We start from the raw sequence: 21,857 nt of genomic DNA on the forward strand, positions 1-21,857 counted from the left end.
CCCCCACAGACTCTGAGATTCAAAATCTGGTGTTGAAGTTTTTAACAGAAGCCCTCTAGTGAAGATGTTTGCAGCAAATCATATTCAGGTCACTTCAAAGTGAAAAATAAACCAAAACTCACACATTTGAAGGCTCTTTTGGCATTTTCCCACCGTGCTGCTTGTGTAACTGATGTGACCTGTCAGGCTGGCCGCAGAATAAGCTGCCAGCCACGATCTGCGTCAGGCGTGCTGCTGCGCCAGCATCTGTTCTGCGGCCTGCCTTCGCGCCGCTGGATCAGCTGGCAGCAGCACAAGTTAATACGGGAGGGTTCTTGAACTAACATGGAAATATGAGGTTGCAGAGTTGTTGCAGGCGCAGACGTGAAGAGGAAATGAGAGTTGATGGTTGGGGGGGGGGGGGCAAGCGGAGCTGCAGAGGGAGAGCTGCGGAAGGTGGTCGTCGGTCACCTGCAGCACGGTAGCAGATGTTTTATGTAACACTGATGGAGACCCTGCCAGCTCTGTCATTTGAAGGCGTGAATGGATGCATCTGATGCATTGTGATGTAATTAGCATCCATTCTGTTTATGTTGTCATGTGCAGATCATTCCCCGTCATCTCCAGACAGCGACGCATCATGAAAGTGACACTAAGCTCACATGTGACGCCTGATGAACGAGTAAATAAGAAACTCTCCAGCTGATCTTTGAGTTTTAGGATTGAACCAGGAGCAAAAACATCACGTGGTAAAATACGCCTGAAAGCTTAAAACATAAAAATATGCTTCTTAAAATATCTAATGTTATATAATAATCAGTTTTATAACAATATAACAGTAATACCATAAAACTGGTGCATGCAGGTCCTCCACCAGAGGGCAGTAGGCATGCACATGTATGGCAGGTTTCTGATGAAGGCACTAATACTAATATTAGGCACTGATACCTCTTGAACAGATATCTTACCCAAAATTAGAAGCTTGTCTGTTGACATATTTCCCAGAGTTAGATAAGTGGGAAAAGACGAGTGTTAACAAGCCCAGTCATTCTCCTGACTCGGGTGTACTCCTTTAGCTTTAGCTTAGCATAAAACACAGTAAGTGAATGGATCCAACCAGGGGCGGATTTAGGACTGAAGAAGATCCGGGGCTTAACACACACGCGCGCACACACACACGTGACACGCACTAGTCAACAACATCATATATATATGTCTTGTACCACATAATTTTAATCTGAAGCTACATATGAAGCATTTTCAGGGCAGAGTATTGTTCCTGTTGGTGTTTAGTGTGAGATGATAGTAAATATTCCCTTTCTTTCTCCACCATCTTTACCTGATAAGCTAACTTTAGGCAAACCAGCAGCACAACAAATATTTTCAAATAAGACTCACAAACCTGAGTCAGCACCAGTCTCATCAAAGCTGGGGTTCTGTCGCCGTACTTTTGGTCTAAAAAACGTCCTTATGTCCATCTTCACTCATGCGTTTCAGACAGAGAGTGTAGAAGAAGCCGGCTGCTGAAGGGCTTCTTCTTCAGTGGTGGAGGCTCAGGCAGGCTGTATACAAACTACTGCCAGCTGCTCCCCCTCTGTTGGACTTTGGTACTGCATGTTACTTCCACGATTTAGATCCGGGGCTTTTCATGAAACATCCGGGGCTTCAGCCCAAGTAGCCGGGCCTAACGCCGCCCCTGGATCCAACTAGCATTGTGAGTAAAAACATACGCTCAGTTGTGATCCCAACTCTGCTTGATGACATAAAAATCAGACCGACTGCAAGTGAACGTAATAAGTAACATAAAGGAATTACAGGAGCCGTTCTAGATTTGGGACTCCTTTATGTGGACCACAGCTGTGAGCCTCCGCTGGAAGGTGCAAGGTAGCCCCAAAGACACCGGCTTCCGTACACACAGGCGTACATGTTGTTAGTGAACCAGCATTGAACACACACACAATGACGGCGAGAAAATTGTAGTTCATTCTGTTTAATTAAACATATAATGGAAAACAGACATCCTCTGTACAGCTATAGGAACCACCGGTTGACTCAAATCCATCGATGCATTTTAAGCAGGAGTGATGTTGCACGAAAGGTCATGAAGACATCGATTAACTTCATCTTCACACAAGTGAATCGATGTCCATGCTGCAGCAGGAATGCAGTTTCAGGGTCCAGATGTTTACATGGAGCCTTTTATTCATCCGCTCATGAAGGCTATACAGGAACTCAAGGAGCTTACAAAACAATCCAGGACAAAAGGGGTTTTGCTGGTTGGAGGGAGAGGGCGAGGGTGAGAGTGAGGCTTAAGGCGGGGAGAGTTCTCTCAAGTTATTGCTCTTTGTGGTAGCAGCCCAGGAGGCACACAGAACAGCTGCAGACAGGAGGGAGGGGGAGACGGGGGGAGGGAAGCCGTCACCCAAAAGGCCAAACAAGCTGATAAAAATCGGATCTATTGTTACACAACAGCCCCCTGGAGCTGCACAGGAAATTCACTTATCCGAGCATGATTTATTGGACAATGACGAGATAAATAAACCAACATTTTTATTTGCAGTTCCCAAGATTCTCAAGAAACCTGCAGTTGAAGTTTAATGACCTGAAGTTGAATGAGCCCAGGCACATGTCTGAATGCTGCAGAGGCCATTCTGCACCTCAGCGGGCTTTAACTCCCCTCATGCTGGCAGGTGGCACCGAAAAAGCTGTTTGATCCTGCTTCCTAACCGCTATTCCACTTTCCTACTCACCACGGATGCTTCCCGTTATTACTTCACTTTCGTGCTCTCTCCGGGGTTTCTTGAGGCAAACAGCATTGGGTTGCAACGCCCACGTACCGACTGCAATTTAACCCTCCATCGCCTGCAGGTTGAACGCTCTGCGGCAAATTAAAAAGAAACTAAAACATCTTTTTGTTTTCTCTATTAAACTCAAATTTTGTCATCAACTGCTCCAAGACACACGATGGTCCTCAAGGTACGCACGGTGCTCTCTCTGCTCCGAGGTATCGATATGTGTCGGCGCCTTTAACGCTCGCCTGGCCATTATTATGGTTGAGCTTCAGCAGAGGTTGGTTCTGCGTGAAACCAGCAAACTTTTTAAGTCTCTCCAACCATCAGTGCCACTGATGATGCCCTGTATGAGCACGCACAGCGACTTGCTGACATGGACGTCATTTTTGCTTTAGAAGTGGGGGGGACACCGGGGGGGGGGGGGGGGGGGGGGACCTTTACAGTATGTTCTAATGGGAAACAGGCTTCAGCACAAACGGTTGTTTTCTGCTTGGTCCTAGAGCTCAACCAGTGTCAGTTTAATATAGCGTAATGTTGTTTTTGGATGGTAAAAAGTGCAGGGGTCAAAACTTGACTTTGGAAAAAGTGGGGGGGACATGCCCCCCCCCCCAAAAAAAAATTACGGCCATGCTTGCTGACCACTCCAAAAAGGACTTAAGTGGACAATGTGTAGTTTTCACAGTTAATCCCTGGAAATATCAGTGAAACTGTTGTATTGAATCAAATGATGGCCATTTGTTGAGAAGTATTGGCGGCTTCGAAACACGTAACCATAAAAGTCAGGTTTAAAAACATGGGAGCAGGTCTAAGTCTCCGGGCGACGCCATACAGGTGCTGGCCAGTAAATTAGAATATCATCAAAAGGTTGAAAATATTTCAGTAATTCCATTCAAAACGTGAAACTTGTACATTATATTCATGCAATGCACACAGACCAATGTATTTCCAATGTTCATTACATTTAAATTTGATATTCATAAGTGACAACTAATGAAAACTCCAAATTTGGTATCTCAAAAAATTAGAATATTCTGAAAAGGCTGAATATAGAAGACACCTGCTGCCACTCTAATCAGCTGATTTACTCAAAACACCTGCAAAGGCCTTTAAAAGGTCCCTCAGTCTTGTTTTGAAGGCACCACAATCATGGGGAAGACTTCTGACTTAACAGCTGTCCAAAAGACAATCATTGACACCTTGCACAAGGAGGGCAAGACACAAAAGGTGATTGCTAAAGAAGCTGGCTGTTCGCAGAGCTCTGTGTCCAAGCACATTAACAGACAGGCGAAGGGACGGAAAAAATGTGGTAGAAAAAAAGTGTACAAGCTCTAGGGATAACCGCACCCTGCAGAGAATTGTGACGACAAACCCATTCAAAAATGTGGGGGAGATCCACAAAGAGTGGACTGCAGCTGGAGTCAGCGCTTCAAGAACCACCACGAGGAGACTCATGAAAGACATGGGATTCAGGTGTCGCATTCCGTGTGTCAAGCCACTCTTGAACATGAAACAGCGCAAGAAGCGTCTCGCCTGGGCCAAGGACAAAAAGGACTGGACTGATGCTGAGTGGTCCAAAGTTATGTTTTCTGATGAAAGCAAGTTCTGCATTTCCTTTGGAAATCAAGGACCCAGAGTCTGGAGGAAGAGCGGAGAAGCACAGAATCCACGTTGCATGAGGTCCAGTGTAAAGTTTCCACCGTCAGTGATGGTGTGGGGTGCCATGTCATCTGCCGGTGTTGGCCCACTCTGTTTCCTGAGGTCCAGGGTCAATGCAGCCGTCTACCAGGAAGTTTTGGAGCACTTCATGCTTCCTGCTGCTGACCAACTTTATGGGGATGCAGACTTCACCTTTCAACAGGACTTGGCACCTGCACACAGTGCCAAAACCACCAGCACCTGGTTCAAGGACCATGGTATCCCTGTCCTTGATTGGCCAGCAAACTCGCCTGACCTTAACCCCATAGAAAATCTATGGGGTATTGTGAAGCGGAGGATGCAATACGCTAGACCCAACAATGCAGAGGAGCTGAAGACGACTATCAGAGCAACCTGGGCTCTCATAACACCTGAGCAGTGCCACAGACTGATCGAGTCCATGCCACGCCGCATTACTGCAGTTATTGAGGCAAAAGGAGCCCCGACTAAGTATTGAGTGCTATACATGCACATTCTTTTCATGTTCATTCTTTTCAGTTGGCCAACATTAGAGAAACAAACATTTTTTCATTGGCCTTTAGAATATTCTAATTTTCTGAGATACCAGATTTGATGTTTTCATTGGTTGTCACCTATAAATATCAAAATTAAACGTAATAAACATTGGAAATACATTGGTCTGTGTGCATTGCATGAATATAATGTACAAGTTTCACGTTTTGAATGGAATTACTGAAATATTTTCAACCTTTTGATGATATTCTAATTTACTGGCCAGCACCTGTATTAGACGCCATGTTTTCTTCTATGGGAGCCCGTGAGGACAAAACGCGTTTAGCGATTCGTAACAAACTGTTACAGAACTTTCACCATTCATAAACGTTGTTTTCCACGTTTACCTCTTCACTCGCTGCCGCTGATGAAAGCGAGTCTGACGTGCTCGTGTTTTCTGGAGGTTGCACTCCCAGAGATTTTTGACCCTAACGGCCATCCGTTGGTAAGGTCTTACTCGAACATAAAATATTGATTGCTTGCCGTGATTTAGGTCTATACTGCCTTCTCTTGCCAGGGAAACTACACACACACACATTCCCAGGACAACTCCTCCCCTTCAGAAGTTGTTTCCAAACGGAAAGAGCTGTCAATTAAAGATGCTCGTTGTGGATCACGTCTGCAGCAGCAACACCGGGCGATGTTTGTGCAGCAGTGTTCTTCTATCTCACGTTACCAGTGGCTGTATCAACAGCAGAGCGGTCATTTTCCAACAGCAACAAAGCAAGTAAAACTCATTCACTTCCCTCGTCGATGATTCTGCTGCGCGAAGGCGTGCAGAGTTCGTTTCTAAAGCGGTGAGACACAATAACAACGGTTTAGATTGACGTTGCGCTTGTTCTAGGCACTCAAAGCGCTTCCATTATTCACATACTGTCGGTGATGGTAAGCTACTAGCTAGCCACAGCCGCCCTGGGGTGGCCTGACAGGCTGCGTAGCGGATGAACAATGACGCTTCAGAGAAACGATCTGAAATCTGTCATTTGTTAGGATCCGTGGCTCCTCTCCAGAGGCATCATTTATCCACCAGTGGCAGGGGAGGGGTCAGGACCCGAGGACATCTCTGTGCTGTTACACTACTCCAACGGCTCATCGAATGACTGCAACAGCTTGTGTGAGTCACTTAGCTCTGAAACCCAGTGCAGACTTTACCTCACCTTTGGGAGGACATGTCATGCCCTCAGTCTTTTAGTGGTTAGATGCAACAAAGTGTGGAGAAGTGCAGTGATGTCCAGAGCTTGTATTGCACTATGACCCCCCGCTTGGAGGGAACGTCACCAGAGTGTGCCGACATGCTAGCACAGGGAGTTGTTCACTGTTTCTGCGGGGGACAGTCACATACACCCCCACAGCTGTGTAGGGAGCTGTCAGCAAATTGTATAGAGGTCAAAGGGCAGGAAGGACACAAAGATCTGGGGCACGGTGATCAATCGAGGGGCTGGTGCCGCCGCCCTCAGGCCCTCAAAGGATGTTGCTGTCATTCCAAACATGACGGAGAGGGAAAACATGCAGGAATGTTTTATTTATGGAGACGAAAAAAGGGAAAAAGCAGATGTCACATGTGCGTACAGGGATGGAGGGACTGCAGGATGTTGTGAATCATTAACTTTGCTTACAGAGTAAATTGGTCGCATGCTGTACGAATTCATTCAGTGACACTTACGATGACTTCCGCAACATTTTTATTTAGCTCTTGGTATTTTCCAGACTTTTGAGGTTTCATCTAATCTTTTAGAGTTCTCTGGATCAGTAGTTTTCCAGCCTTCTTGGACAGTGGTGTCCCCAGAAGATTTTTGTCATGGGAAAAGTTTTGGGTGGTCCATCGAGGTGCGGTAACTCTGGGACTGTTTAACCTTCAGCTGTACATTGCACACTCCTGTTATCTTTTTCCTTCAAATGCTGACATGCAGCCTACCCCCCCCCCCCCCCCCCCCAAATCCCGGGAACTTTATGAAGCCAACACGGAAGTGGCATAAACGTACAGTTCCACCTTCATCCACTAGGGGCTGGTACCAGAAGTGAGCTAATCCTCATCCACTCCCATGTTAAAAATGCCAATTACACAGCAGGAATAAACATGTTTACATGTTTATTTCATCATTTTAGGTTGAATAGATCTAGTTTACGTTCATGACATCTCTGAGGGGGGTGGATTTTTGTTACTCTTCTGCTCAAGTGTAATTTAATGTTTAAATTCAGAATAAATAATGAGCATCAGAGCCACGTCAGAGCCAGAGCTAGCACTGGGTGACGGAGACATGCTCAAAATGTTAAACATCTGTCAAAAGTGACGGAGACCGCAAGCTTGTGATTGGTCAGGGCGCCGCTTCCAGTATATTCGTCACCAGCACCGCTGTAGCTCCGTTAAAAAGAAAACGGTTATTTAGCGGCAGACTCCGAACAGATTGAAGGACACGTCATGGAAAAAGTCAGAAAATATTAACATTTATTCACCCGTGAGTGAAGGAGTACAAAATACTGAGCAAATGTGGATGGAAACGATGAGGAATGTGGGTTTGGAGGTGGCGATCGCATGAAGAGGTGGAGGAGAATGAAGAACAAATTTGGCCGTGTTATAAAGTCTCCGAAATTTATGAACACATTAGTAAATGTGTTCTGTCGTGCACCGGATGCTGTTGTATTGGGTTCGAGATGTTTGAATAGTCCGTGGATAAGAAAGCAGACAGCATACGTAACTCCCACACTTCACTTTATTTCACTTCCTCTCTCCTTCTGCATTACTACAATCCATTGTACTAGCGCCTCCTAATGGAAGTAACATGCATCACAGGACACAACATTTTACCCTTTCTTAAAGGAACACACTTGTACACAGGGATGAACAATAATGGAAAATTCCCTCTTTAGTACAGCTGTACATGCACTCAAATTAGGACAATGGATCCAGGCAATATAACCACAATGTCAGTACATTTCAGTACTAAAAAGAACAATATATATATAAATGTATATATATATTTTTTTCCAACAGCAGTAACCATACATATAATCAAAAATACACCTTAGAAATTTTTACCCTTTTTTCATTTCTTAGCTTTGTTTGTCGTAACACTGAAACTTATCTAACATAATGTGTTGGCCAGTTGGGAGCTCTTCTCGACCTCTGAGGTCGTCTTATACCTAGATCAGGTGAAGTCTGTTGGACATTCTCAGCCATTGTAATGTCATCAAAAGCCATCTGACAGTTGTTACCTTTTTGATTCAGAGCTTCTATAGGAAAGGATGCTAATTTAGAAGCATTGCATTTCCGACCATCACTAAGCAGGTATGTATTAGCTCCTATCTTTTTAATCATTTTTAATGGCTCTGTGAACTTGGATGATCCTTTAGGAATGTGACCTGGTCTTTTAACCCCAATCCTCACCTATGGTCATGAGCTTTGGGTAATGACCGAAAGAACGAGATCGCGGATACAAGCGGCCGAAATGAGTTTCCTCCGTAGGGTGGCCGGACTCAGCCTTAGAGATAGGGTGAGGAGCTCGGACATTCGGGAGGGACTCGGAGTAGAACCACTGCTCCTCCGGATCGAAAGGAGTCAGTTGAGGTGGTTTGGGCATCTGGTCAGGATGTCTCCTGGACGCCTCCCTGGGGAGGTGTTTCGGGCATGTCCTGCCAGCAGGAGGCCCCCGGGTCGACCCAGGACACGTTGGAGAGGTTACATCTCCAATCTGGTCCGGGAACGCCTTGGGGTCCTGCCAGAGGAGCTGGTGGAGGTGGCTGGGGAGAGGACAGTCTGGAGCTCCCTAGTTGGGATGCTGCCCCCGCGACCCGGACCCGGATAAGCGGAGGAAGACGACGACTGTACAGCGCAGAGTATTTCTTCACCTGCTGCTTCATTCATGTACAGCACCATCAGTTCATTTACCAACCCGTCACTTTTCTCCTTCTGGCTGGAATGACAGAGTTTAGCAAAATGTCCAGTTTTCCCACAGGAGTTGCATGTAGCCTTTGCAGCAGGGCACGATGTCTTATTAGCAAGATGGTTGGATGACCGACAGCGAAAACAGGAGCAGCGCTTACCAGTCTGTTGACTCGCAGGTGCCATTTTCTTTTTGTCCCGCGCTTTGTTCTTGCGTTACTGCGAGTGAACGGCCCTCACTGCAAGCAGCGGCGGTAAAGTTGTCCGCGAAGTCATCGGCGGTCTGTAATCCCGCCTCAATCTGTAAAGCTGAGGTCGTAGCTTTAGCTAGGTTCAGCGCCGGTTCCAGCAGCAGTCTGTCTCGTATCCTGGCGTTGGCAACCTGTTCTATCAGTTGGTCCCGAAGCATCTGCTCCTCCATGTCCCCAAATTCACATGTAGCAGCCAACTCACGTAATGCAGCCAAAAAGTCATTGATTGACTCACCAGGCCTCTGTGTCCTCTGAAGGTATCTGTGACGTTTGGCAACCACGTTCACTTAAGCCTGATTCATGCTTCTGCGTCCGCGTCAGTGCGGAGACACGCAACGTCCTTGCGGGCTTGCCGGAGAGCTCCGCAAGGACGGACGGAGTCGAGCTCTCTTTTCTAAACATCCGTCATTCGAGATGGACAACGCAAGCTTGTGATTGGTCAGGACACCGCTGTCGTCTACACCGCCGGCATTGCACCCTCAAAAACATAAAGAGAGCCGAGGATAACTAGCGGCAGACACGGAGCAGCTTGAAGAATACCTCGCAAAAAAACTAAAAACATGAACGTTTAATTCCCCGTGACTGGAGGAGTGAAAAGATGCGCAGCAAGCGTTTTATTTGTGGACGGAAACGACGGGAAACGTGGGTTTAGAGGTGGGGAGCGCATGGAGGTGGAGGAGGATGAGAGACAAATTTGTCTGTGTTAAAAGTCTCTTATATACAAAAAACACAATATAAACACACTATCTTGGACCAATACATGACAGGATGTCACAGAACAGCGCTACGCCCTCTGTTGCCCTGGCGGGGAATTGCTTTGCAACACTCTCCAGGAGACGGAGAAGCATGAACCAGGCTTTAAGGCACAAAGTGCTTCTTCAGGCTCTCCACAGCTGAAGCAAAAGATGTACCCGTCTCTGGCAATGTTTAAAAACAGCCTTTGGCCTTCCGTACCTAGTGCATGCAGAAGAACAGCGCGCTTCCTGGTATCAGACCAGCTATCTCCATAAGCTCCGATAACTAGCATGTAGATTTCAAACATCTTCAGCCACGCAGGAAATGCAATAGCAGGTTCGCCTGGGCACGGCATAAAAGGAGCAGGTAGTGGCACCGACGCGGTCATCCTCATCGCCAAAATGTTGTATTGGGTTTGAGATGTTTGAATAGTCAGTGGACAAGAAAGCAGACGGCATACGTAAGTTTATGTCACTTCCTCTCTCCTTCTCCCGGTTCTCCACACAGCATTACTACAATCCATTGTACTAGCGCCTCCTAATGGAACTAACATGCATCACAGGACACAACAGACAGGACACCACAGAAAAGCGCTACGCCCCCTGTTGTCCTGGCCAGGAATTGCTTTGCAACGCTCTGCTGCCTGAACAGAAGTTCGAATGTGAAAACCTTTCCGATACTCCGTGTGCGTCTCTCCGTTGTGGAGCTCACGGAGATGTATAAATCAGGCTTTAGAGATAGGGTGAGAAGCTTGTTCATCCGGGAGGGGCTCTGTAAACCCGCTGTTCCTCCACATCGAGAGGAGCCAGTTGGGGTGGCTCGGGCATTTAGTCAGGATGCCCCCCCCGGAGAGGTTTTCTGGGCACGTCCAACTAGGGGGAGACATAAAGGAAGACCCAGGACACGCTGGAGGGACTATGTCTCTCACCTGGCCAGTCTGGACCTCCTTGCTGCCCCGGCGACCCGACCCCGGATAAGCTGCCAAAAATGGATGGATGGATGTAAGAAAAATGCCACTTAATCGTCTGATCATCATCCAGTCCATACTGGTGTTCAGTTTCTCTGTTTCCTGTTTCTTTTCATGGGGCCTTTAGAAAAAAGACAAACTTTAAACCATTTTATTCCTGAACCACAATAACTGTTTTCTCTTTAAAGCAAAAGGAGTTTAATCTTTAGATAACTGCCGATTCTCTTAACTCTCTGATGTTTTCTAACGGTATTTTTTATTTATAGTAGTAATAAAAGTGGTTCTGATTCTGTTCTGTAGTCCTTTTTTTTGTAGCGTATGCCTGAAACTAAACATTACACAAATTATATTTTAGGAAGTAAACCGAGCATGCTATGAAATATCTTTGCTTTTATTTATTCTCTCTGGTTCAAATGTGTTATTTAAATATAAAACAATAACTATTCTGTTCATGTAAAAGGATGCAGGGTAACATTTTCACATTTTTTTATTATTTCTTTTTTGTTTAGTTTTTCAGGTAATAAACAGAAATCTGGACTGTAAACACACAAGAAAACAATTCAGAGAGTCTGTATGCATGAACACACTCTGACATTTCCCCTTTGAAACAGAACCTCAAAACTCTTCTTTACATCTGGGAACGTGCAACACCACAAAAGCGCGTTGGTAATTGTTACCAGCAGCACTCCTTTAACCCACTTATGCAGACTCATACATCGGCGCGATGTGAGGGCTTGTTGTCTTACGCCACCGATTTGAAATCGAACTCACATGTTTGACGTTGAACTTGATGCAAGAGTTAAATTTGTCCTCAGAAATCTGTTTCTCACCATGATGTCACCAACACAACAACTCCTAATAAATCTAAACACGTTTCATTTCCTCTGATGGACGTAATTTTGGGGGGGACAGGGGGGACATGTCCCCCCCACTTTTTCCAAAGTCAAGTTTTGACCCCTGCTCTTTTTACCATCCAAAAACAATATTACGCTATATTAAATTGACACTGGTTGAGCTCTAGGACCAAGCGGAAAACAACCATTTGTGTTGAACCCCATTTCCCATTAGAGCATACTGTAAAGACCCCCCCCCCCCCTGTGTCCCCCCACTTCTAAAGTGAAAATTACGTCCATGTCTGAGATTAGTTAATTTGATTCCAAATCCTTCAGAAAAGTGTCGTTTGGCTGTCCGCTGCAACAAATCCGTCTCAGACACTGAATACTTCTCATGCTAAACAGCGCCATTCTGCAAATGCTTTATGCACAGAACTCATTATGCAAGCATGTCCACAGAGAGCGTCTGGTTCCTCCGTCTAGCTGCGGTCCTGATTATGTATGTTTGGATCATGGCTCTGGATTCTGTCTGGTTTTATTGTGCAAAAGGGGGCTAATGATGTGAAGATGTTCTCGATCCTTGAGTGGCCTTTAATCTCTGTCCATTTGATCTTCTTTGGGTTTCCTCAAAGACTCCAGAGAGGACTACAGAGTGGAATGACAGATATTTTCATCACTACTGTCTTGAAAACAAATCTTTAATCACAACCATGGACGTAATTTGGGGGGGGGGGGGGGGGGGGGGGGGACATGTCCCCCCCCCCACTTTTTCCAAAGTCAAGTATTGACCCCTGCACTTTTTACCATCCAAAAACAATATTACGCTATATTAAATTGACACTGGTTGAGCTCTAGGACGAAGCGGAAAACAACCATTTGTGTTGAAGCCGGTTTCCCATTAGAGCATACTGTAAAGATACCCCCCCCCCCCCCCCGTGTCCCCCTCACTTCTAAAGTGAAAATTACGTCCATGATCACAACCACAGCTTTTTCAGAAAAAGGTTGGTTTACGTGCGCTACAACTCAATCAGTGTCAAACTGCTGACTTATAGTTGAGAAGGTGGAACATTTTACTGTTGCTGAAAGTGTCGCAAGCTCGGATTATCTGGTCAAAACAAAGCCAATAGGACATCAAGATGGCAGAAAAACACCACTCTAGTTTAACTACACAGTGCACTCATTAGTTTGGTTAGATTTACTTAAAAACAAACAAAAAAAAACCACAAAAAAGTTTAACTAAAACGACTCCTGGAAGTGATTTTAATCTAAAACACATAAAAAAGCAGGGATTCACATCTTAAACACGGTCAGTAGTAAAATACTTTTGTTACTTCTTTAAATTCGGCTTAATATGTGCACTGCACATTGGAAACTTATTTGTAAATCCCATTCATCGGTTCAATCTGCATCTCTAAACTCAGAAATCCTTCTTCCAAAATAATTTTTTGAAGACGGATTTGTTGCGAGGCCGCGGCAGGCTCGCGAAGCTCCCCAGAGCGGAGTACTTATGTGTGTCCTGCTGCCATCCATGCAGCGGCTGCAGAGGGGGGTCCAAACTTCTGCCTGATGAGCCGTTTGTCAAACTGTCCCCGACCACCACAGTCACACAGTAGTTGGACCCTTTTTCCAGCCCCTTACCTGCAGCAGAGGGCAGCACTGGTTTGATCTTCTGATAGGTTGCTGGAAGAAAAGGGAGGATTAAAAAGTCAAAATTCACATCTCAAATTTAGAAAATGAAAAGCCTAGCAAGTTTTGTTTTATTCATTTTGGTCAAACCTTTGAATCTCATGTGATCAGTCAACACTCACAGTAGATTTTAATCAAAAGGGTAATCAGTTTTTCACAACATCTTTGTGAGTTTTATTAAAATCCATCCCATCATGGTTAAGGAGCTATTTTGCAAACAGACAAAGTTAACTCCACTAGAGCTTGTGTGGTGTGTAGCAAGAGGATGACTCGAACTATCATGAATGCAAATTTTACCTCAATAAGACAAAATATGATCATTTCTGACCTAAAGCTTATAATTAGCTGCTTTATGCTAACATGTACTAATAATGCTAATAAAAGACCAAAGCTAAACACTACATCCTTCATTTTGATTAAAAGGTGCAATTTGTAAGGATTCTACAGTGAAATAATCACAAAACAGTCTAATGTCTCAGCCATGTTTGAAGGAAGGTTATATTGAAACAGATTTTATCCTCTGCCAGCTGGAGGGGGTGGGGGTTCAGTTTTCCTCCTTTAGGAAAAGAAACTGAAAGTGGGACGTAGTTGCTGTTTACACTCTGTGTTTGCGAGGTTGCCAAATCAGCAGCGAGCTAATGCTTGCGCAGCAGCGCAATCACTGTAATTTGACTCCGGCAGTCAAAAAGCTCCAGAGCTGTTTAAATAACTGAAGCCAGTAAACAGGAACAACAAAAAAGTTATTTCTTAAACCCCAAAGAAGCCAGGGCATTATTTTGTTTTACTTTAATATTAGGTGGAGTAGGCTAGAGGCTAACGTTGAGCTAACAATGCTAACAGTGAATTAGATGCAAATATACGGATCTAAAAATGTTTCAAGCTACTTTTTCAGTTACCAACAACTCTATATTACGGTGAAATGTGTGCGCGAAGTGAGTAATGAGTCAGTTGTGGTGTTTTACTTCCTTTAATGAGTCATTCAGAATTATAACAGCAAGCTAACGGAAACACGGCAAGCAATCTCACTTCCTGAAATGCGCAGTGAGAAAAGTGTAGTAAGTTCCCTACTATCAAACACCCAAGAGTGCTAACACCAGATTTGACAACATATTTATCAGCTTACTGACTCATTTTTGCTTGTCTTCTAGATCCTTCTGGTGCTGATCCGCAACAGTCAACTCACATAACGGCAGTGAGTAAGTAATCATTTTACCTAAAATTTGACATTTAACCATAGGATGTCACTCTAGCAAATTGCACCTTTAACGCACACCAATGGTGCTGCTGAAAGTTTTCCATCCGAGCAGAAACGGTTCTCTGTTCTGAATATTTGTTATACAGAATTTGACGATTACATGATTTGCTGGATTAATATATCAGATTCTTTTACATTTTTATTAAAACCGTATCGACTATCTCAAATAACATTGTTTTCAAAGTCAGTTTATTTTATTAAACTCCTCCTAGTGGTTTATGAGCTACTTTGCCAACAAGCTAAGAGCTAACTGCGCTAACCATATGTTTAAAGGCAATATTTTAAATGAAGATGTTTACACTAACATTCAGACTTCAGCATATGCATTGAGGTTGACTGTTTTACGTATTTCTATCAAAGTTTTTGTTTAATATCAGCTCCACTGGGAATTCCCATCCAACCTGATGTGAAGGAGTGGGAGCGGTGTTTGCTGCTTAGCCACTCCTCACTGCTGGGGTCGATGGAGAGAGGGGAGGAGGAGGTCTCCTCTCCAGGAAATCTGTGCGTCACCGACTGAGTCCAACTCCACTTATCATCACCTGAGGAGCAGCACAAGAGGAAAGCTGAGTAGAAAATGCAACACAAGTCTTTATGCAGCCATGTGCGGTTTCACAATTACGTTTTGGCGCCCTCTAGTGGTTGATCATAACAGCTGCTTCTTTTGTTGGCGGCATCAGAAATCTAGGGTAACACTTACTAGGGAGGCCTGTTTCTGAGGATGAGATGGTTGAAGGCTCATTCCAGGATTTCTGGGTTTCAGTATTTTCCATTTTACTCGTTGGTCTGTGTCTGGGAAACGTGCTGGTGATGTCATTCTGAGAGGAGCAGCGACAGCTGGCTTGATCCTGACATTTAAAACACACGGAGGGCTTTCTGAGGACAAAGGAAAGCGATAAATCATCATTGTGTAGATATTCCTTACAAATTCTGGGTTGATCTTACGTTTTTAGAGTCTTACAAGAACACGGGCAGGTCCTGGTCAACACGAACGCTCGATCGTAAACTTGCAGGATCCTTTTGGCCTTTGAAAAATGACAATGCGTTTTATTAGTGGCTCATTAATTAGGCTGTGGCGCCAGTGAGGTGTGATATAACCATGCTCACCTGTGCTTGCTTGGATCTTCATGATCCATTTTTTCATAGTGAAGCGTGAGGAGGTGTTGAACAGATATTCGGACCCATCCCGGAGCCTGAAGACCAGAAAACCCACAATGCATCACCTACTGCCTTTAAATCTGTGTGAGCTAAAAGGTTATTACGTTTTAGTACCGTAGTCGAAAGCAGTTGGGTTTTTTGGTGTAATCTGGAGCAGGTGAACACTCAGCTCCCTTCAGGTTCAGTGGAAGGCCGTAAGCAGAACTCTGCGGCACAAACCCAGCATTAGTCACCAGACATTCAACTGCTCCCAGATAACATTCCCAGCTTCTTCCTGCTTACTCGCAGAGTGTCCTTTCTATCCTGGAAGAAGCATAAGGTGTGTCGGTGCAGGACGGCGTGGTAGGAGCTCCAGCCTCTGGAGGCCGCCTGTGAAAACAAGATAAGAGCGTTGTGCTGCTGACTGGGAACTTTACGTGTGCTGACTGCATCGGATTCAACATTCCTTACTTTCTTTCCTCCCAGCTGCAGCTTGTGCTTCCTCTCCAGCGTCCCCTCCATCGACTGCAGCTCGGGTTTCCCGCTCTGAATGGGATTTAAATAGAGAAACACATAATTCAGGAACAAGCAGGATTCCCAATTGGACACTGAATTGATTTTTGTCTCACCAGGGTGAAACAGCGCCCTCCAGTGGACAGATGCTCTTGTGTATTCCCTCCTTTTTCCTGCTGAAAAGACCCATCTGAGCCCGCGTGGACGGACTGGTCGTGTTCAGGAGAGAAGAAACATCAGAAACGTTGCATGTAAAACTAAGCGAAACATCTCTTGACAAACTTGTTATTATAACTCATTCAATTATATTCACAGCATCATCAAATGTCAAGATAAACATGGCTGAGTTGAGTTCGTGAGTGAAACGTCTGGCTGAAGGTTTGGAGAATGGCGAGTCTGAGCTCATCCACGAGCAACGCATTTAGCTGCTGGTCATGTTTGCACTTGTTACACAGAATTGTATGTAAACAACTAGGGATGCACCGATGGATCGGCATTTGATCGTAATCGGCCGATAGCGCCCCTATCGGTTTTGATTGGAGTTTTCTAAATAGATCAAAGCAGACCGATCAGGTAGGGTTGTCATGGTAACCAGTGTAGCGGTAAACCCCGGTTTAAAAAAAAAGTTGACAATAATAATAACCGTCTTGTTTAAAAAAAAACTATATTATCTCGGTGGATTACCGTGGCTGCGGTGTAGCCGCGGTGACCCTTACCAGCCACCGTATCATCTGCTGAAGTTGCCGGCGGCACATGCGCACTTTGTTGTTTACAACCAAAACTTTCTTCAAGCAAAAGCTGAAATAATGGCCAAAGGAGGAGACGGCAGCACTCAGGACATTTTTTATCCCTCAAAGAAGACAAAATGGGAAGTACGGGCATCTTTTGGATATTTGAAGAATGCCGAGGGACAGCTGATAGAAGACGCTATCCTGTTTGCAGCACGTGCAGAAAAAGTGTCTGTGAAAGGCAGCAACGCTTCAGATCTCATGACACATCTGCGTGACCATCACCCACAACTCTACAGTCAACGCAAGGCAAGCTAACGTTAGCGTTTTAGCTAAAATGCGTGATCCGAGGATTTGGGTTGAGGGAGAATGCAACGAGTCGCTATATAAAGCAGCCGCAGCGCCGCTACCTGCATATAAACCGTGTCGCGGACACCGCCATGTTGAAATGACGCTATGCATTACGGGACTCCCAGGGGCAGATAAGAGTTGGTCTCTCTCCGAGAATAATTATGAATTTAACAACGATTACTGCCTGATGACATTTTCCCACATCTGCAAAGCTCACTGGAAGGACACAAACCGAGGATGATATTTTCCTGATATAGGGTTTATTACTCAAGTAAGGGTAAAAAAGTATCTGATTAGAAGGCTACTTGAGTACTGAGTATCATCTGATCTAATATTTTTAAAATGATGACATCAAACAGACAAAACATAAGAAGTTATGGGCAAATATTGGTGTTTTAAGACTAAAGGGAAAAAATGTAAACAAATAAACAACATAATTACAAAATAACACATTTTAGGCAACATTTAGACACAAACTGAGGACAATATTTCCTGACATACAGGGTTTATTTAATTGTGTGAAAATGTAACACGTTTAAAAAAAATACCGCGATAATACCGAAAACCGCGGTAATTTTGGTCACAATAACTGTGAGGTTAAATTTTCACACCGTGACGACCCTAATACAGACCATTTTAGATTAGGTTACATTTCCTTTATTCCCAGATTATGTAGTTTGTAGCACTCATTATAATGTTGTAGAAAATTTCTGGCCAATCCACGTGATCGGTATCGGTGATCAGCATTCTTTGATATCGGTATCGGTGATCGGCAGCAAAAAACCTGATCGGTGCATCCCTATAAACAACCCATGTGAAGCAAAATTGATGGAAATGTGAACATATTTTAAAATGATGGTTGTGAAAAACTGCTGAGAAAAGAAATCTGGCTGCAGCTCGCTTTGATCTAGTTACATTCAAACCGATTCACCAGTCCTGTCAGATGTAAACACTATTTCTCTGAACAGAGGCCCTTCAGAGCCACATCTATGAAAGCTATGAATGAAATCTTACAGAGTACGTAAATGTTTCTGCCTTCACATATGCAGACAGGTGTGAAGGAGTCTCACTGAAGGAAACGTCATCACCTTTACCTGCACGTAACTTCCTGACTCTTCTAACTCCTCCCCCACCTCCTCTTCCTCCTCTTCCTCCTCTTTGTACTGATACACATATCTGGGATTGTCCCCCGTGTCTGGTGGCTTCAGCTGATCAGACACGGTTTCATTCATCATCACAGACGTCTTAAAGGCCGGTTCCCTGTTAGGAAAAGCCGCCCAGGATTTCCTCTGTCCTGCATCCAGTGTGGGAAAACAGTCTTTGTCCCTCTGGCTCCTCTTGTGACCCAGAGAACTCTGAACGAGGGACGGTAGTTTGAACTCCGCCATGAGGAGGTTGGGTGCTGAGGCTGTGACCAGGTCTCTGTACAACACGGTCCCCGTAGGCGAGCGGCAAAGTGGTTTACTGACTTGGTCAGAGGCTCTCAGGTCCTCCTGGTTGGGCTGGTACATGATATCTGAGCAGATGCTCTGCCTGTGGTTTGTTGTCTGGTTCCAGATGTCCTCCAGTTCTGCTTCTTCTTCCTCAAACTGATGGTGGTCCAGGTGCACCGGATCCGTGTCCGTATCTGCTGGGTCTGGAGACGCATTGGAAGACGATGCAGCATTTCCTTCAGTATTGGAGGGAGCTACACCCCCCACTTCCAGAGACACGAGCCTTCCCACCACTCCTGTGGGCCACAGAGGATCTGCTGCATCGGTGCAAACCTTAAAGCTGCTGGACGTGGAGATTCCAGAGTCTGCAGAGTCCTGTCGAACGCTGATGCTCATCGTCGACTTCAGATTGACTCTCATGTGAGACGCTTGGTTTAACTTTGGCCGAGGACTCTCCTCCTGCTCACATTGGGATTGTGCACATCTGTGGTACCGGTGTCCACTCAGGTCCCGGATGAGCGTGTGGACGCTGAGACACTGGTGTTTATGAGGGACCAAAGTGCAACTTGAGGCTTGTGAACTTTGACTTGGTCCATCTTTTTTAGCTGTACTGGATTTCACATCTCCACCTCCTGACTGAGAGAAGCAGGTTCTAGAAACATCATCAATCCGTGCAATCAAACCCCCGTTTTCTCCAGGGGGAGGAGCAGGCGCACACCTGTCGTCCGCATGAGACGGATCCGTTAGTGCTGCAGGTGGGCCGATTCCTGCTGAGATCGCAGGAGTAAAGGGAGTGTGTCTGAACGAGCTCAAGCCCGTGCTCCTCTGGGAGAGAGGGTCTGGGTCGGCTCCTCCGCCTTTCCTGGATTCTGCAGGGGGAATAGTAATGACGTCCTGAACGCTGGGGATAAGGCTCACGTCTTTGGGCAGATCGAAGCTCAGCACCGAACCCAGCGATAGGAACCTGCAGTGGCTTTTCACCGGACCTGCTGACGGTCCCGCCGATATGGCGTACGGAGTAATGGCGTATTCTCCAGAACATTCAGTGTCAATGACTTTGAGCAGAGGATTCTTCATGTAGGCCACAGCTTCTGCCCCGCCACCGGTTTTCCGAGAACCCTTCTTTCTTCGCTCTTCCTTCAGAGGCCATGTTTGTGTGTCATAAGCGATTGGCTTGCACGCGTCCTGGTGCATCCCAGCCACCTGCTCGTCCACTCCCATGATCTTCTGTATCGTGTGCCTGCGCACGTCTCTCTTCCTTTTCCTCTTCTTGCTCATCCTCTTGAGACTGCTGAAGATGGAGCTGCTGCCGCTCCTCGCCAAAGGGTGGAAGGTTACGTTGGCCGTTTGCGGTTCGGGTGCCGGGGAAGAACGCAAAGTGGAGGATGAGGAGAGCGAGTCGGAGTCTCGGGGGGCCTTTTGGCGGGGGAGGGTGATGCTCTCGTACACCGGGGCCACAGCCAGGTTGTTGTCCTTGACATGCAAGTAGGTGCTCACCTATGAAAAGAGAGGAAACGATACGGTTGATGCGATGCGTGGGGAACAGTTAACCCAAGAGCGACACATGCTCGCTGCAGACTTGCAGATTTCTGTCAGATCAAACGGTTTTATTATGGATGAGAACGTGAGAGCAAAAAAAGGAAAACAACAGATTTAGGAGGTCTGAGACACAAACAACTACGAAATCTAACTTGTGAGAGAAAACAAAAAGTCAGACGAAACACAAAAAGAACACGACTGCAGACTTGCAGGACTTAATCAACATCAGGTGCGACTGTACGTGTCGTCATACAGCTGTAAAGTCCTGACCTTTCACCTCTCTGACTAATCTCTTGTTTCTGTGTGAGCTGCAGACTATAAATCATGATGTGCTGTCAGGGGCCTTTTGTAAAAAACAAGGGTTCGGCTCTCGTTCCCCGTCTGACGGTTCTGGCATCAGTAACACGTGGGACACGCTCCTGCCGGGAAACCTTTCATAGGAAAAGTTTCGTAGGAAGCGAGGATGAGGTCACTCGTTTCACACAACTGCGGCGGAGCCAGGGAGAGTCAAACATGAGCAGCTTTGCATCAGACTTGCGATGAAACGGCAGAGCGAGAAGAAAGAGCTTCTGTCAACAGTCGAGGCAGGGAGGAGACGGCGTGTACTTTCCCCACTCATCGCCCAACTCCTGTTAGCATGGCCGCTGCTTTTCAGGTCTAAACGCTGCCTTGCTTCACTGGCTGAGGCGAAAAGAGCAAACCGACAGACGTACTGAATCATTTTAGAATTTTCAGCCGGAAGTTGAACCATTTGTCCAAGTTTACGAACTGAAACGACACAAATCAGACTCCTGTTCAACTCCAGCAAATCCAAAATGCTCACAAAGGTTTTCAGCTTCTCACGTTTAGATCTCTTTATTTGTGAAGGAGTCAATTTGGGCCAGTTTGAATTGCGTTCCCTCGCAAAAGTTTAAAACGACGACTCGTAGGTAGCTGCTCGGATGGCCTCTGTTCAGAGAAATGATTTGGATTCTACAGGACTGACAGGCTAACAGCTAGTCTGAGTGCATTCAAGAACAAAGCGTATTACTGCTGCCATAAAACAGTTCATGCTAACTTTACTTTAATGGTGAAATAATGTGTGTGGGTGTGATGCTCAGTGAAATGTAGGAGATTGGAGCTGTTTTAAAGGGACACTACGTCTTTAAGCTATTCCTTTAAAAGCAGGTTTCAGTGATTCTGTAGGCAGAAACTTTACCTACTTCACCTACGTCTCTCTGCAGCCCTCTGCTGGTCAGATTCTGTGTTTAACAGTTTGTGGGATGGGTAGGTGCCCCACAGGAAGAGCCTTCTACCTGCTTTACTGCTGTTAGCTGTTTACTCAGCCAAAAGTTGGTAGTCCAAGCTAGCGTTGAACTTCTTTAAGTTTGCCAACTATCAATAAAAAGCACAAGAAGAAGTTTGCTTTTTATGTTGGCGTCATGGTGGATCCTAGAGGTAAAAGTGAGAGAGTGATGTCTTTGAAGTCAAAGCAAAGAGCTAAAGCCAGAATGAACATCGGTGAGGTCCACGTGACGGTGGCACAAGAGTTAAGTGCTCGCCCCGTAATCAGAAGGTTGCAGGTTCAAGCCCC

The 21,857-nt window shown here is 45.6% G+C and overlaps 1 protein-coding gene and 1 long non-coding RNA gene across 6 annotated transcripts in view; one reads left to right on the forward strand and one right to left on the reverse strand.

Moving 5' to 3' along the window:
* The first annotated feature begins 5,921 nt into the window (after positions 1-5,921).
* Positions 5,922-15,086, forward strand: LOC129166733 (uncharacterized). The gene is made up of 3 exons (XR_011515630.1): positions 5,922-6,093; positions 14,480-14,527; positions 14,947-15,086. It is a non-coding gene; the product is annotated as an uncharacterized lncRNA (long non-coding RNA).
* The window catches only part of LOC107375418 (spectrin beta chain, non-erythrocytic 1), a 45,747-nt gene continuing 36,728 nt past the window's right edge, over positions 12,839-21,857 (reverse strand). For 4 of the 5 annotated variants that reach the window (XM_070542145.1, XM_070542146.1, XM_015943936.3 and 1 more), the window contains 10 exons: positions 18,407-20,242; positions 16,350-16,442; positions 16,192-16,266; positions 16,024-16,110; positions 15,856-15,947; positions 15,691-15,776; positions 15,545-15,608; positions 15,284-15,459; positions 14,988-15,125; positions 12,839-13,325 (listed from right to left, as the gene is read on the reverse strand). In XM_070542145.1, the coding sequence (XP_070398246.1) occupies positions 13,063-13,325; positions 14,988-15,125; positions 15,284-15,459; positions 15,545-15,608; positions 15,691-15,776; positions 15,856-15,947; positions 16,024-16,110; positions 16,192-16,266; positions 16,350-16,442; positions 18,407-20,242 (2,910 nt within the window). In that variant the 3' untranslated portion in view covers positions 12,839-13,062. Of the gene's footprint in view, positions 13,326-14,987; positions 15,126-15,283; positions 15,460-15,528; positions 15,609-15,690; positions 15,777-15,855; positions 15,948-16,023; positions 16,111-16,191; positions 16,267-16,349; positions 16,443-18,406; positions 20,243-21,857 lie in introns of those variants that run through there. The other variant, XM_070542147.1, reaches the window with a different exon arrangement.

The sequence above is a fragment of the Nothobranchius furzeri genome, chromosome 12, assembly GCF_043380555.1.
Source record: "Nothobranchius furzeri strain GRZ-AD chromosome 12, NfurGRZ-RIMD1, whole genome shotgun sequence".
NCBI classification, from domain to species: Eukaryota; Metazoa; Chordata; class Actinopteri; order Cyprinodontiformes; family Nothobranchiidae; genus Nothobranchius; species Nothobranchius furzeri.